Source organism: Gymnoscopelus microlampas (genome assembly GCF_963454915.1).
Source record: "Gymnoscopelus microlampas genome assembly, chromosome: 7".
Taxonomy (NCBI): Eukaryota; Metazoa; Chordata; class Actinopteri; order Myctophiformes; family Myctophidae; genus Gymnoscopelus; species Gymnoscopelus microlampas.
In genome coordinates, this window is record NC_139944.1 from 31,828,090 (window position 1) to 31,842,105 (window position 14,016).

At 40.2% G+C, this 14,016-nt stretch overlaps 1 protein-coding gene across 3 annotated transcripts in view; it reads right to left on the bottom strand.

The window, feature by feature from the left end:
- rnf123 (ring finger protein 123) overlaps window positions 1–14,016 on the bottom strand; it is a 197,571-nt gene that overhangs the window by 108,619 nt on the left and 74,936 nt on the right. For all 3 annotated transcript variants that reach the window (XR_014601226.1, XM_084063529.1, XM_084063530.1), the window contains exons 35-36: window positions 13,469–13,544; window positions 8,915–8,999 (exon numbers count right to left, since the gene is read on the bottom strand). Coding sequence is in view for 2 of the 3 variants with exons in the window: in XM_084063529.1 (XP_083919655.1) it covers window positions 8,915–8,999; window positions 13,469–13,544 (161 nt within the window). In the remaining variant the exon portion in view is untranslated. The remainder of the gene's footprint in view (window positions 1–8,914; window positions 9,000–13,468; window positions 13,545–14,016) is intronic.

Genomic DNA, 14,016 nt, shown 5'->3' on the forward strand with positions numbered 1-14,016 from the left:
AGAGTATCTAATAGGGATGTTCCCAGCGATACATTTTACTGACGTGTAAACATTTCTGAAAACGTTTCTTAGAATAGTCAAAAATGTATTCATTTATTAAAAGTAACACCCAGAAAATAGCCCTATCTATAAGGCCAAATCTAATTTTAAAAGAACATTATGTTTATGAAAACTATTAAAAAATGTCATACTATTGGAATCTTACACAGCTGCTCTCAAATAAATTAATTACATCATGCCAGTGCCCTGCGCAAAAGTAGGTCAAATCAATTATGCCATCACTTCAGCGCAGTCAGAGCCGGTCTGAAGCACACTACTGACTGACCAGCTCCCCTTAAAGTTTAAACCATAAGATGAGATGTCTGATAACGAAGGCCTACTCTCCATGTTCTCTATGTTCCCAACTCATTCTCCATGTTCTCACCTCAAACGCTGGATTATTTCTTCAAATCGACCGGATCACAGAGGCAGCGGGCAGTAACATGGGTGATTCACATCCAGGTGTTTATATTGGATGTGATTTCTTTTTTCAAAACGTGCGGCTCTGGAACCACATGTGGCTCTTTAGCCCTTCCCTTGAGGCTCCCTGTAGCTATAGAAAATATATAGATATTAAGTTTTTTTTAATAAAATATGAATATGAAATATGAGACATAGATTCTTAGGTGCTCCACAATTGTAAAAATGTGTAGAATAAATAATAAGTTTCAAAATTTCTGACAAATTTGCGTCAAAGCCTGCAACACATTTATTGGCATTAGTGGGCTACAATAGGTTTTGCAGGTCCAGACAGATTTTGTATAAATTCAGCAGTTACCATTGGTCCTTGACTGAAAATAAACCCTGCATAAATGATGGACTTTATTTGGACCACCCGATCAGCTGGACTTGGATACAGTTATTAACTGCTACAGTACATACTGTATGAGGACATAAACCATCACAGAATAAGAGTGAGACGTTAATTAATGGGACAGAAAATTGTGCAAATTAAAACTTCTAGGTGAGTCATGATGACATGGATATGGATAAACATATGCCGGTCAGGTGAAACGCATACTATTTAACATGAATTAACATTTGACATCCAATTGTACTGCCAGCTAACCATTGTGCAGCCCACTGAAGTCAGCTGGTTGCTCAGAGAAACGCAATTCAATCAGGCTGTCTGGAAATAACTATTAATGAACAAATTCAAGTAACGTGTCATTTGCCAACCTGAGCACCCAAGTTGTTAGCCTACTGTAATATGTGTAAGCTGTGCTGTGTGCAATGATAGCCACAGCGCTTTGGCTTACCCACATCAGTTTTCCTTGTCTCCTTGACTGAGAATAAATGGTGGAAAGAGCTCCCTCACCCCCCTCCATCTCACGACATGGGCTGAAGTGAAGAAGGGTAGCAGAAGGCTCTCTCTCCGACTCTTTGACCCACAAAAAGATGGTGTCATTAAGCTGAAAACCACTATGCCCCTCTGGCTATTCTGGCTGAGGGTGATTCTCCGGCCAGCCTGTGCAGTCTTCTCTTGCCAAGCTTCAACGTCGACCAGAAAATGATCGATAGTTACCTCTCCTCCATCCAGCAGATCCAGCTCCCTGTCTGGCCCCCAAAGGATGAAGCGATGTTTCTATTCCTCCTTTGGAAGCCGACATCTCCCTTCAAACTTTTTGGCACATGGAGGCCTTGTGCACTGCCCTCCATCCGTGCGTACATTACAAACCTACTGTATGTTACTTTCAGCTTGCACTTCTGAATCCTTCTAATTCCTTCTACTGTGTGAGGGGGTGTGAAATTTTTCAATTACTTTTTTCATTTATCTTTTATATATATTTTTTGGGGGGGGGAATAAATACAATGAATGTAAAAAGTCATTGAAAACACACGGCTCCCTCACCTATTAGAAGGACAACATCAGTCACCAGAACCAAGGGCGGTGTTTTCAATGAATCTATCATGGTTAAAATGGAGTTTGAAGTTACAATTGGTTTGTATAGGAATGGGTTGTGTCTTTATTTATTATTTTGGCCTTTTGTGTTTTGTATCTGTGTCTGTATTTTCTTTTCTTTTTCTTTCTAATCATGTGTTTATATAGTGATTTTGTTGTTGTGTGGTTGATGTCCCTGGATGGGGGGATGGGTGGAGGGAGGGGGGGTTAAACAATGAAAATGATTTACTTGCAATGTAGTTTTACCTTCTGTTTAAAAAGAATCTGAACATAATAAATGAGACTCATGCTGTAAGACTTGTGCCTTAACTGGGAAAAAAAAGCGTGTCTGATAAAATGAATATCAAATATCCAAATACTGAATGAAGCAACTTAAACCCTGTATGGGGTAAATGGTAAATGCACATTACAATGATTGTGCATTACATTCACCCATTCATACACCGATGGCGGAGGAAACCATGCAAGGCACCAACCTGCTCATCGAGAGCGATTAGGGGTTCAGTGTCTTGTTCAAGGACACTTCGACACTGGGGCTCTGGGGGAGCCCGGGATAGAACTAGGAACCTTCCGGTTCCCAAGCGGACGCTCTACCACCTGAGCCACGCAAAAGCCTGAGTAGACATAAAAATGACCCCTGTAATAGCAGGTGAATTGGTGCATCCCTGTACTAGTACGTGCAGTGCCTGGAGCAGATGACCATACATTATAAATAAATCTGTCACAAGTTGACATCAGCTTGTGCTTAAAGGGGAAAAAAATGAAAATCTTGCATTCAGAGCCGTCTGTATGTTGAGCTTTCTTTTTCACAGGAATTACTTTATCATTCCTTTACCTCATTATTTGAAATGTTTTATACAATTGTACTGAATATTTGGTTCTTTGGCTAAATTCGCAAACTGTGAGCTGTTCGCAATAAACAACAGCTCAACTAATAGATTTCTCCAAATTCAACACAAAATGCCACTTTCAATGACTACTGCAGTCTCAATATTAAAGGACGACTTCGCCAATTTTCAACCTATCTTCATATAATTGGTCCTCACTAATACAGTACTCATGATAAAATGGTAAAAAAAAAATCTGCTCGGTCTGTGTCTCAGAGGAGGGCTGTGGACAGTTCAGAGTCCCGTCTACCAGTGACATCATCAATGGGGAATCCAAGCTAATAGAAACTGCAGGCTTTCTATTCCTGGAAAGTTGCAATGCAATAAAAGAAGCCATTGTTCTCGTGTTAATAAAAATCTAAATGTGAAATCTTGTTGGAAAAAAAAATCATGCCTAATGATGATGTCACTTCTGGACTGTCCACAGCCCTCCTATGAGACACAGACCAAGTAGAAAAAAATGGTACCATTTTATCATGAGTATTAGTGAGGACCAATTATATGAAGATAGGTTGAAAATTGGTGAAGTCGTCCTTTAAGCATCTACACTAGTAGAGTACCCTGTTGCTCTTATAACCTGCTGCAAACGTGATGCATAGCTAGACACCAGCTTCTGGCAGTGTTCCTGAGGAATCTTAGCCCATTCCTCAGGTGCAATGGCCTCCAGTTAACTCATATTCTTGGGTTTGCAACTGCCTTCTTCAAATCCCACCAAAGACTTTCTATGGGGTTAAAGCCAGGAGACTATGACAGCCACTCTAGAATCTTCCAGGACTTGCTCTGAATTTCAAAACTTAATTTATAGTCAGAGCACAAATGGCCATAATCTACCAAAGTGCTGTACAGAAAATGAGAGAAATAATTAAACAGTAAAAGGCAAAAGACAAAACAAACACAATTGAAATATAGAAAGAAAGGGAAACAATACAAAATTAGGGCCAGAGATACTCACTCAGAGTTGAAGGCCGACGATTAAAAAAATCGTAATCTTAAACATTTCTTTAATAATGATTTAAAAGCCTCTAGTGTACAGTATATGAAGGGGCAGGCTATTCCATAGCCTAGGGGCAGCTGCCGCAAAGGCTTGGTCACCTCTGGTTTTTAGGCTGGTTTTAGGTACAAACAGAAGCAAGTGATTAGCCAACCTCAACGTTCTAGTTGGGGTGTGCCAGTATACAAGTTCAGAAGTTCAGGAGGAGCCAGGCCGTTTAGGCCTTAAAAACAAACAATAAAAGCTTCAAATGTATTCTAAAATACACAGGGAGCCAGTGGACTGAGACCAAGACCGGGGTGATGTGATCATGTATTGTCTTGCCTGTGAGGAGGCACGCAGCTGCATTTTGCACCAGCTGCAAGCGCCTGAGTGACAACTGGTCAATTCCTGCATAGATGGAATTATAGTAATCGAGCCTCAAAGAAATGAATGTGTCAATTTCCCTTTCAAGTCTTTTGGGGAAAGATAGGCCTTTATCTAACCACTGCCAGCAGTCTGAGCTGGAAGATTCTGCAGGGATTATAGCGTTGACAACACATTGCAAATGTCCAGTATGGACAAATCTGCATGCTCATTAACTAATGAGCATTGCCTAAGAATAAAGGGCCAACTCTTCTCAAATACAGCCAAACTCCACCAGATTAAACATCAAGGTCTCCTGTTTCAAGTACGGTAGCCTGTCTCCTGTTTAAAGTAGCATGGCTGCGCATGGTTATCCAGCCTTATTATACTGCACATATCCTCTCTGTCAAGCACTATGCTTGTCTCCTAGAAACTAATTTAACTCCAGCTATGTGCAGGCAATAGGTCCCAAACAAGCCTTGTCTTATGGATCGAATTTAAACGAACTATTGTCAAAATGAGTTGAAGATTCTGGAATTAAGAAGGTTGTTAACTTCTATAAAATATGCCTGAGAGTTCCAGAGAAATACAGGTGCCATCTGTAAATACAGTCCGACTCTTCATTTCCGATACCGATATCAACCGATACCAATATATGCTTTTTCACCAAAAGTCAACTAATTGCCAGGTAACAACATCACATTTCTAATAAAATGGCTATAATATCAATATTGATGCCTATAACATTAACAAGCGCCAATGAGCGTCAGCTGGACACAGACACACACACACACACCTTCCCTCTGCAGGCCTCTAACTTCTCTCCAAAAGCCCTTGAATATGATTAAGGATTACTGTGATTATGGTAAACTCACATCTCATATCACACACACCATACAGCAGGAACTCCTGTAACTTTCACTTTTTTGTTTTCAAAAAACGACAGATATTTTCCCGCATTACATTTTTATGCTAATATCGGACATCCCTAATATAAACATAATAGCACATTATGGCCTGTCTAATAGACATTAAAGGCCCAAGAAGTTTTCTTTCTTTAATTTTTTATTTCTTTTAAATTTACTTTCGGCATGTTTATGCTTTATTCTCAGATAGGTCAGTATAGAGACAGGAAATCAAGGGCAGAGAGAGAGGAGAGACATGCGAGACAAGACGGAGGTCTGATTTGAACTACCGGTAAGCAAGCTCACAAGCAACAGGGTCTGTGCATTAACTGGCTGAGCCACCAGGCAGGCACCCATTCTATTTGTCCGATTTGTCCTGTTTCTTCTCCAGTTTTAACTTCTTTTATTCCCTGTTCCAGAAATATCTTAACCGATTTTATGTGGTTTTATATAGTATATTTTGGTGTCTTGCTGCTGTGTCTGTTGTTTGATTTGATCCTGTTGTCTGTAAAGCACTTTGTAACCTAATTTAAAAGTGTATTATTATCATCATCATCATCATCATCATCTTCAAACTGGAAGCTACTGAGACTGGCTGTCACTGAGAGATCAGTGATGTCAGAAATATCTCAGCAATGTCTGTACCCTCTGTACAACTCAAGACACAAACATATGCCCCAAACAAATGATGAGACAGCAATGTATGTACCCTCTGTACAACTCAAGACACATACACATGCCCCAAACAAATGATGTAAAAAATGTGAATGTACGTTTACAAACAGAACACACGTGCACAAACGCACACACACGCACACACTTAAAATACATACACAGAAAGAGATACAACATACACAGTATCTCATTCATAGACACAAACGGTAACACCCACATATAGATACAGTACACATACAGAACACATGCACAGACACACAAACACCTACAGTACATACACAAGTAGAGCATGTGTGCACACACAAAACAGTCTAATTTCCTGACCTTGAACTATCTTCCTCCAAATACGCCAATTAGGGCAACATAAAATGATGTCAAGGTGACTTCAGAAATGTTGCTTAATTAGTTCATAAAAAAATGAATATGCAAACTGTAACTGTAATTTATTAGAGTTTATTCTAATTCTGCCATATAATTGGCCTAAATATAACATCAAACAATGGTGCTCTGCAAACAGCTTGGTTTAAAATAAATACTAACTTCAAAGTGTGTCGTCATTTTCTCCCCTCATGATCTCTGATGCTACAGATAACAGTGTAAGTAACATAATGATGTTATGATCGGGGATAGGGAGAGGGATAGGGATGTTTCTGCGTTGTTCCTCTGTTGTCATAGTTTTGCTTATGTTGCTATTTTCCATCTATCGTTTTAATTAGAACCCTCGTCCGTTGTAAATTATTGTTTAGCTACAGCTAAAGCTAAATAGAATGAACCTGTGTGTTTGTGTTTGTATGTTGTAGTTGCAATGTTATTGTGAGGTCTATGTAAAATACAATGAATCAACTAGTATAAACAATATACAGATACATCTTCAAGGACATCAACAAAATAGGCCAAACTAGAAAGGGTCGCTCAGTGGAGCTCAAATCTGGTGGCACAGCCCAATATTAATATGTACACTGTCTGATTAAAACTTTGCATATCCTCTATCAGTCTCTGTCCGGTGCACGTGAACGCATGCACGCACGTATATGCCGTCTCTCTGACGTGCAGTGAGCATACTGTATGTTGACATGTTTAATTTGTCGGTGTTAATCAGATGTGGGCTTTTCAAGATGTGGTTGCCGTTGGAGAGAGAGAGTGAGAGGAGGAGGGAGAGGGAGAAAGCCAGTTGCCTGAAGCAAGACCATGACTACACAGTGGAATGTTACCAAACATTAGATTAACCCATTGAGACATGGAACTTGTGTCATATTTTGATTTGAGCTAAAAAAGCATTATTTTACACTATGGCTATTCAAAAATAGCAGATATACAAGCTCATATCGCGGCACCGAGTGCCGCGCTACGAGCTTGTAGATCTGCTATTTTTGAAAAATCATGAAAATGTGTGAACATTTTTGAATATATATATTATTTTAAAGCGAACATTTTTAACTCAAATCTTTACTTCTGGTGGTCTCTGGAATAAAATATTTTGAGATGGGGTCGGCGGTCAAATACATATCATTTTGGGGGTCCTTGACATGAAAAAGTTTGAGAACCACTGATATAGAAACATAAGTTTTTCAGAATACTGTTGAGATTTAGGATGTAGAATCGGCTTCAGGTCTTAACGGGTTAATGTTGACACTGAATGCTGTAAGTGACAGAGGGAGGCTACACTGTAAGTGTCAGTGTTAATTTAACTGAGAGTTTATGGGTCCATTTGGTAACATGTATACACTCTCTGACTGACAAATGGATAAATTATCGCTGAGGGTTTTACTGTGTAGGAAAAGCAAAGGGAGTGACAGAGAGAGATGGGAAACAAATAATGTGTGACAGGAAGACACAGAGTTGAGATAGAGATATGAGAGAGAGACATTGATGAAGAGAGTGAGAGATGAGACTGACAAATAGGGTAAGGAAAGATGACGATAAGAGAGCAAGACGAATTGAGAAAGACATTGAGACAATGACAAAATGGACTTCTGAAACTTCACACAAACCCTGTAAATGTCCCCTGTAATCTGCATAACCCCCCCCCCCCCAACCTGTCCAAATCTCTGTAATAATACTTAATTATATTTTCACTGGTATACAGTAGATTATATTATCGTTATCATGGCACATGAAAACAAATTTAGACAGACAAGCGCATAAACAAATCACTCACCCAGCAACACACACACACACACACACACACACACACACACAGACACCATTTCTCACTGCCATGTGCACACGTGCATAAATGACACACGCAAACTCTCTCCTTCAGTATTTCTCTGTGTGTCATGCACACACACAAATGCCCACATACACTTGAGTGAGCGCTGTCTTGACAAAAGTGGATGTGTTTCAGTTTGGTTCCCATCAAGTCCCAAGTCTTCGTGTCTGCCCGTGGACTTCTTTGGCACCAGCCACAGCCTTTATGGATCACTAATTGAATTTCTTCCACACTGGAGCGCATCAACACCCCGATTATGCTCCCATTGTGGGTCTGATTGCAATGCAGTACCATGGTAGCAAAGGTGTGTGTGTGTGTGTGTGTGTGTGTGTGTGTGTGTGTCTGGGAGAGATTACATAGACAAAGAAGAATTATCCCGTCTCTAAACTAACTGCCGCCAGCAACATGAAAGTGTCTCTGTAGGTATAAGAACTTCACTCCTCTGCCTTGTCAAAACGTAATCATCCATTCAAACACAAACACAAAAATCCTTCAGCTGAGCAGCACACTGCACAGATAAAAAGGACAAATCCAGTAAGGCCGAACTCACCATCCAAGCACTCAAAACTTTCAACTGATTTCTCTTAAATTTAATTTGGGTTCGAGAGCCATCTAGAAGTAATGAACGTAGACACAGCAGTTAGTCTGGAAGCCTCACTGCGTTGAAGCACCATGAAATGAAATCGACAAAAAGCTAACAGCGCGGTCCAAAGCGTCATTAAGGGAGAGTATTTGTATATGCTAACTTTTGAGCATATACAATTTTTTCCTCATCGTTTTAGAATCACAAATCATTGCAAACAAATATTTAGTGCCACAAAGTGGCAGTGAAATCCATGTGGGGGAATGAAATTACTCCTTTTTAAGGGCAAAACACCCTTTAGATGTAATATGGGGGACATTTCTGTAACACATCCAGATACACTCAAACATTCACACCCAATCGGAAACACTCACCCCTGTCTCTCCCCGTCCACAAGGATTCGAACCAGGATACCAGTGACAGCGACTAGAATGGGGTAGTGGTCGACGCTTTCCAGACCTGCAACAAAACACACACACAAACACAAAGTCTTATTAACACTTTCAACCTGGCGTCCATATTTTGGTCATGTCATTATAGGCAAAAATGATGTTAAATTTAAGTTGAAAAAATAAATTAAATAAAAAAACATTAAAGAATAGTGAAATCGTACAACAAACTAAGTATAAAACATGACCATCTTTATGTATACTTATAAAGCTACAGTTGCCAGCATTATTATAGCTCTTTTCATGCCCGTTATATTTTTAACCCTGCGAGAGCCGGGGCTTCTAAGTCAGTCATTCGGTCAACCTCTTGGATCCCAAACTCGAAAACTACTGGCTGAATAGCTAATTGCTTTGAGCCTTCAATCTCCGGCGACGGTGTACCGCTGAGACTAGTGGCAGATTGGTCTGGTTTCCAGGCTACCGCTGGACTAGTTTCCACACAAACTGACTGGGGAAGTGGGGTGTGTTTTTTCACTGGGTGCAAGCAAAGAACAGGGTAGTGCTCTGGTGCCGCATTTACCACTGGTAATCAATAGAGCAGATTGTTTGTCAGACATTAAATGACAGTCAGCCAGTTGTTTTGAATCTTTTATTCAGACCAGGGCCACATTATGAATGGACTAGACATGGATTTTGTTTTGGCAACTATTTGTATTTAGTTCAAAGAGGAGTAGGTCTTCATCTGCCTGATGAAGACCTACAGTACAAGGTTGAAACGTTGCGCCATTAATAAAATATAAGGTTGAAACGTTGAGCAATTATTTGGGAGCTTTAAACCAGAGTGAGGATGTTTTAACCTTCTATAACTATTTGTATTTAACCACTTGAACCCTATATTGTTGGCCGGGGTCCCCAAGGGGTCCCCTCGTTTTTTCATCTACACCAAATCTAACCCTAGTGCCTGGGTCTGCCTGACGTTTCTTGCAGTTAAGTTTTTCGTTGCCATGAGTTTTTGCTTGCTCAGGTCTCTGCTCTACATTCTCTGCTCTACATGTAAAGTGTCTTGAGACAACTTGTTGTGTCCCTTTCAAAATATGCTTTGAATACCACAGATTTTCAATGATTCATTATAATTGGATATCTCAAAGACACACACACACACACACACACACACACACACACACACACACACACACACACACACACACACACACACACACACACACACACACACACACACACACACACACACACACACACACACACACACACACACACACCTTCACCGTCTAATCTATGCAAGCCTAATGACAGTCACCACTGTCCAATGTCAGATAAGCAAATCTATTTATCAGGCGACTCTACCATCATCGGTGGAGTGTAACATATTAAATACTTCACCCCATTTCCTTTTCCCATCCCTTTTCATCATTATGGCCACCCTGAGCTGAAAGCTAGCACAAATGTACAACAGTGCAGTTCCATGAATCATATCTGATAGACCACTCTTCTCGGATAGAGCCTAACTCAATTTCCTGCTGTGAAATTTGCTTTATCAGCTTGGAGGCTAGAGAATATAGGGCTAGCTTGGATGTCTTCTGACATTTCTGACACTTTTTAAGACACCACAATCATTGGCTTCCCTTGGCCCCAGTCTTTGCCTGTTCTCTCCGAGCATACGTGACTGAATAGTAAATTAATCTCTCCGCAAGTGCCATGAAATGCCTAACTCAAATGAACAAAGAGAGAGAGAGGAAAATATCTTTTGGCGTGAACCCTGCACAATCTGTTCTGTAGTACCATGATGTCCCCACATTTATTAGGGCCTGAGCACCGATGTGAGTTGTAATGCAATATTTTTTATTCTCGTGCCAAATTAATCACATTTTGTGAGGGACTAAAGGTGCTCGGAGTACTAATAATCCCACACAACTTTGCACACACGAGAAGTGGTGACAAATTACATATTTTACGAGTCTTGAACATGGGTGTGGCAAAATGGCATGATAGCACCCCATACAAAATGTCAAAGTTAAAGCCCCACATTAGGGTTACACCTACAGTAGATGTACCAGATTTGGTAGGAACATGTACCATGTCCATTGTCCAGACTTCAAAGAAAGCATCACGGGAACCATTTTGAATTTATTGTGACATTTTAGTGTTTGTTTTTTGCAAACACAAACACAGGGGGTCGTACTTTAACAATACATCAGGTAAACCAATAATCTATCATCAGTCTAAGCAGTATAATATTGATATACATAAAGTATACATACACAGTACGGTACAAGACCTTAACCCCTTGAACCCCAGCATCCATATTCTGGTGGAAACATTAGCCAAAAATAGCCGATGTACACGCTTGTAGATCTGCTATTTTTGGATAAAGAGATTTGATGTAATCTCTTATGGAAAAAGCGATCCAAGTACAGATGTAACTCAAGTCTGTTTCTCTAAGAATAGAGGGTTTAAGTGGTTTTCGTGGAATGATGCGGCCGTGACCAGGTGTCAAATTTCCAATTTTTGCCACAAAACAAGAAGTGGTTTGGGGCACAAATCATCCTCCAACTGAATGACCCAAGACTATCTACAGGACAAAGATGAATATTCAGTGTGCTGTTGTGGGCTACCAGTAGAATTTTAGAGCATAAAAATTACATTACTGAACATACAATCACAGGTGGCATGCTGTGTGCATGCCACCTGTGATTGTGTGTTCAATAATGTAATTTTTGCAAACAGCACACCACCACATAACCGAATTTCTGCACCAAAGTGACAATGAACAGCAATAATGTTGACCAAACACATACTGTACAAAAGCAGCCAGATACGTACAGTACAGCATACAAATTATGATGAAGCAAATGCACCAAGGCTGGTGCACACAATTAAAACACAACGCAACTAATGGCAAATTAACGGTGAGATTTCTCTTGAAGGTCAGCTGCAGTAACTGGGTTTTTGTCGTCCTCTCTAATAAACATCAACACATTAGGTTTCCGCACACTGTGGATGAACAGGCCAACAAAGAAATGTAATTTTCAGCAATGTCTGGGTTCCCAAATAACATTGGCACAATTTCTACACTCACAATTTCACACACCCACTATGGCTATGGCTGTCAAATAAATAATCAAGCCTTGAATAATCGACAATGTTTGGGGGAAAATGCTGAATCAATTAAAAAAATATGTGTTCAATTAGTAGCCGTGGTTACTGCATGTCAATTCAACCAAAGCAGTGCATGTCTTTGTCATATGCCAGGCAGTGCATGTCTTTGATAAACCGCTGCACAGCGAACATTGAATCTGAAAAACTTCTGCATGACAGTGACATGATTGACAAATTATTTTCAATGCAAAATATAATAAAACTAGAAAAGTGCCAAGTAGGTTATTATGGCCTCCTGGTGGCGCTATAATAGGTCAATGCGAAAAGGGTGCCATTTCTTCCTAGGCCTTTTAACGACAATCGGACACTGTGTTCATCATTAGAGGCATATTGTTCCAAAAATGTGTTTTGCTAAAATCAACCTGCTGGTGGCGCTATAACAGGCCAATGTAAAAAGGGTGGCATTTCTTCCTCGGCCTAGTGGGAATGTGTGTGCACAATTTCACGGAAATCGGATGCAGCGTTCATGATTTGAGGCATTTTGTTCAAAACTGTAGGAGACAAAATCTGTAGGAGTAATATTAAGAAATGTGTTTTGCAAAAATCAGCCTCCTGGTGGCGCTATAAAAGGCAGATGTGCAGGGCAGAGGTTTTTACTTGGCCTCTAGGGAGTGTGCATGCAACGTTTCACGCCTATCGGTCCAGTTATAAAAACGTGAATCAGCCTGTTAGAGCGCCACCATAAGGCTGATTTGAGCAATGTAGAGTGGCATTTCTTTCTTGACCTAGTGGCAATGTGCGTGGAACCCCGCACGCTGTGTTGTGTTGCTGTGATTTGAGTGATTTTGTTAAAAACAGACTACTGCAGCAAATTTTGGAAGCCAATCTTAATCAGGATGGAATATGAAAAATCCGACAGACCTGTTTGGTTTAATGACTATAGAGATACTGTGTACCGGTGACTGAAATGTTATTGTAATTTCTGAGGTCAGATGACAGATCTACCCCACATGACTTAAAATGAATTACTTTAGTTAATCAAAAGCGTTTTTGTTCTATAAATCTCCAAATTATTTGTAATCATGTGATTATGATTCTGACAAACGTCTCTCAATGACCTGGCTCAACCCACAATTAATTTATTCTGAGACATAGCAGCAAGCAGGAACAGACTATGTTGGATGGCTGGCTTCTGGGTAACGTACTCCTAATTAGTGAAATGGCACTCCAGTCGTGAAGTGATGTGTCACAATTGTCCTTGATTATCGTGGGGGGCATGTATCACACAATGGAGCTTTAATTGCCAGGCTTAAAATAGCATGGGAAAGTGTCCATCCATGGAGGGAGGGAGGGAGGGAGGGAGGGAGGGAGGGTGTGTGTGTGTGTGTGTGTGTGTGTGTGTGTGTGTGTGTGTGTGTGTACCTGGGAGTCGCAGGTTGACGACTCGATCAAACAGGTTCCTCTCTGCCGTCACTCTGTTTAACACCTGGTTCAACAGCTGTATAGAAAGACACAGACAAACAGACAGACATAACTATATTAATTAATTAAATAATGTTATATGACAATCCTATCCATCCTATTTGAAACTTTCAATTTCTCTAAATATTATTAACTTTCACGGCAGCCTAAGTACAAATATAATTTATGAAAAGGCTACTTTAAGCTACAGTGAAGTCGGACTGAATGACTGAAACGTTTTTTCTTTTTTACTCTCTTGGTGTGGGGATTATCTGGCACATGTATGTATCTGTTATGAAAGAGAAATTGTATCATGAGTGAAACGGCTATAGTCCTTGACTCCTTGGGAAACCATAAACCTACGTAAGCCTACATCTAAATGAGTTGCCATATTTACATTTCCTTAAAAATTACAAATCCTTATAAGCTATATATTTCTGGGATGCATAGTAGCTGAAACTCCACAAGATATTCCTCTACGCATCTCAACAGGCACCCCCCCGCCCCCT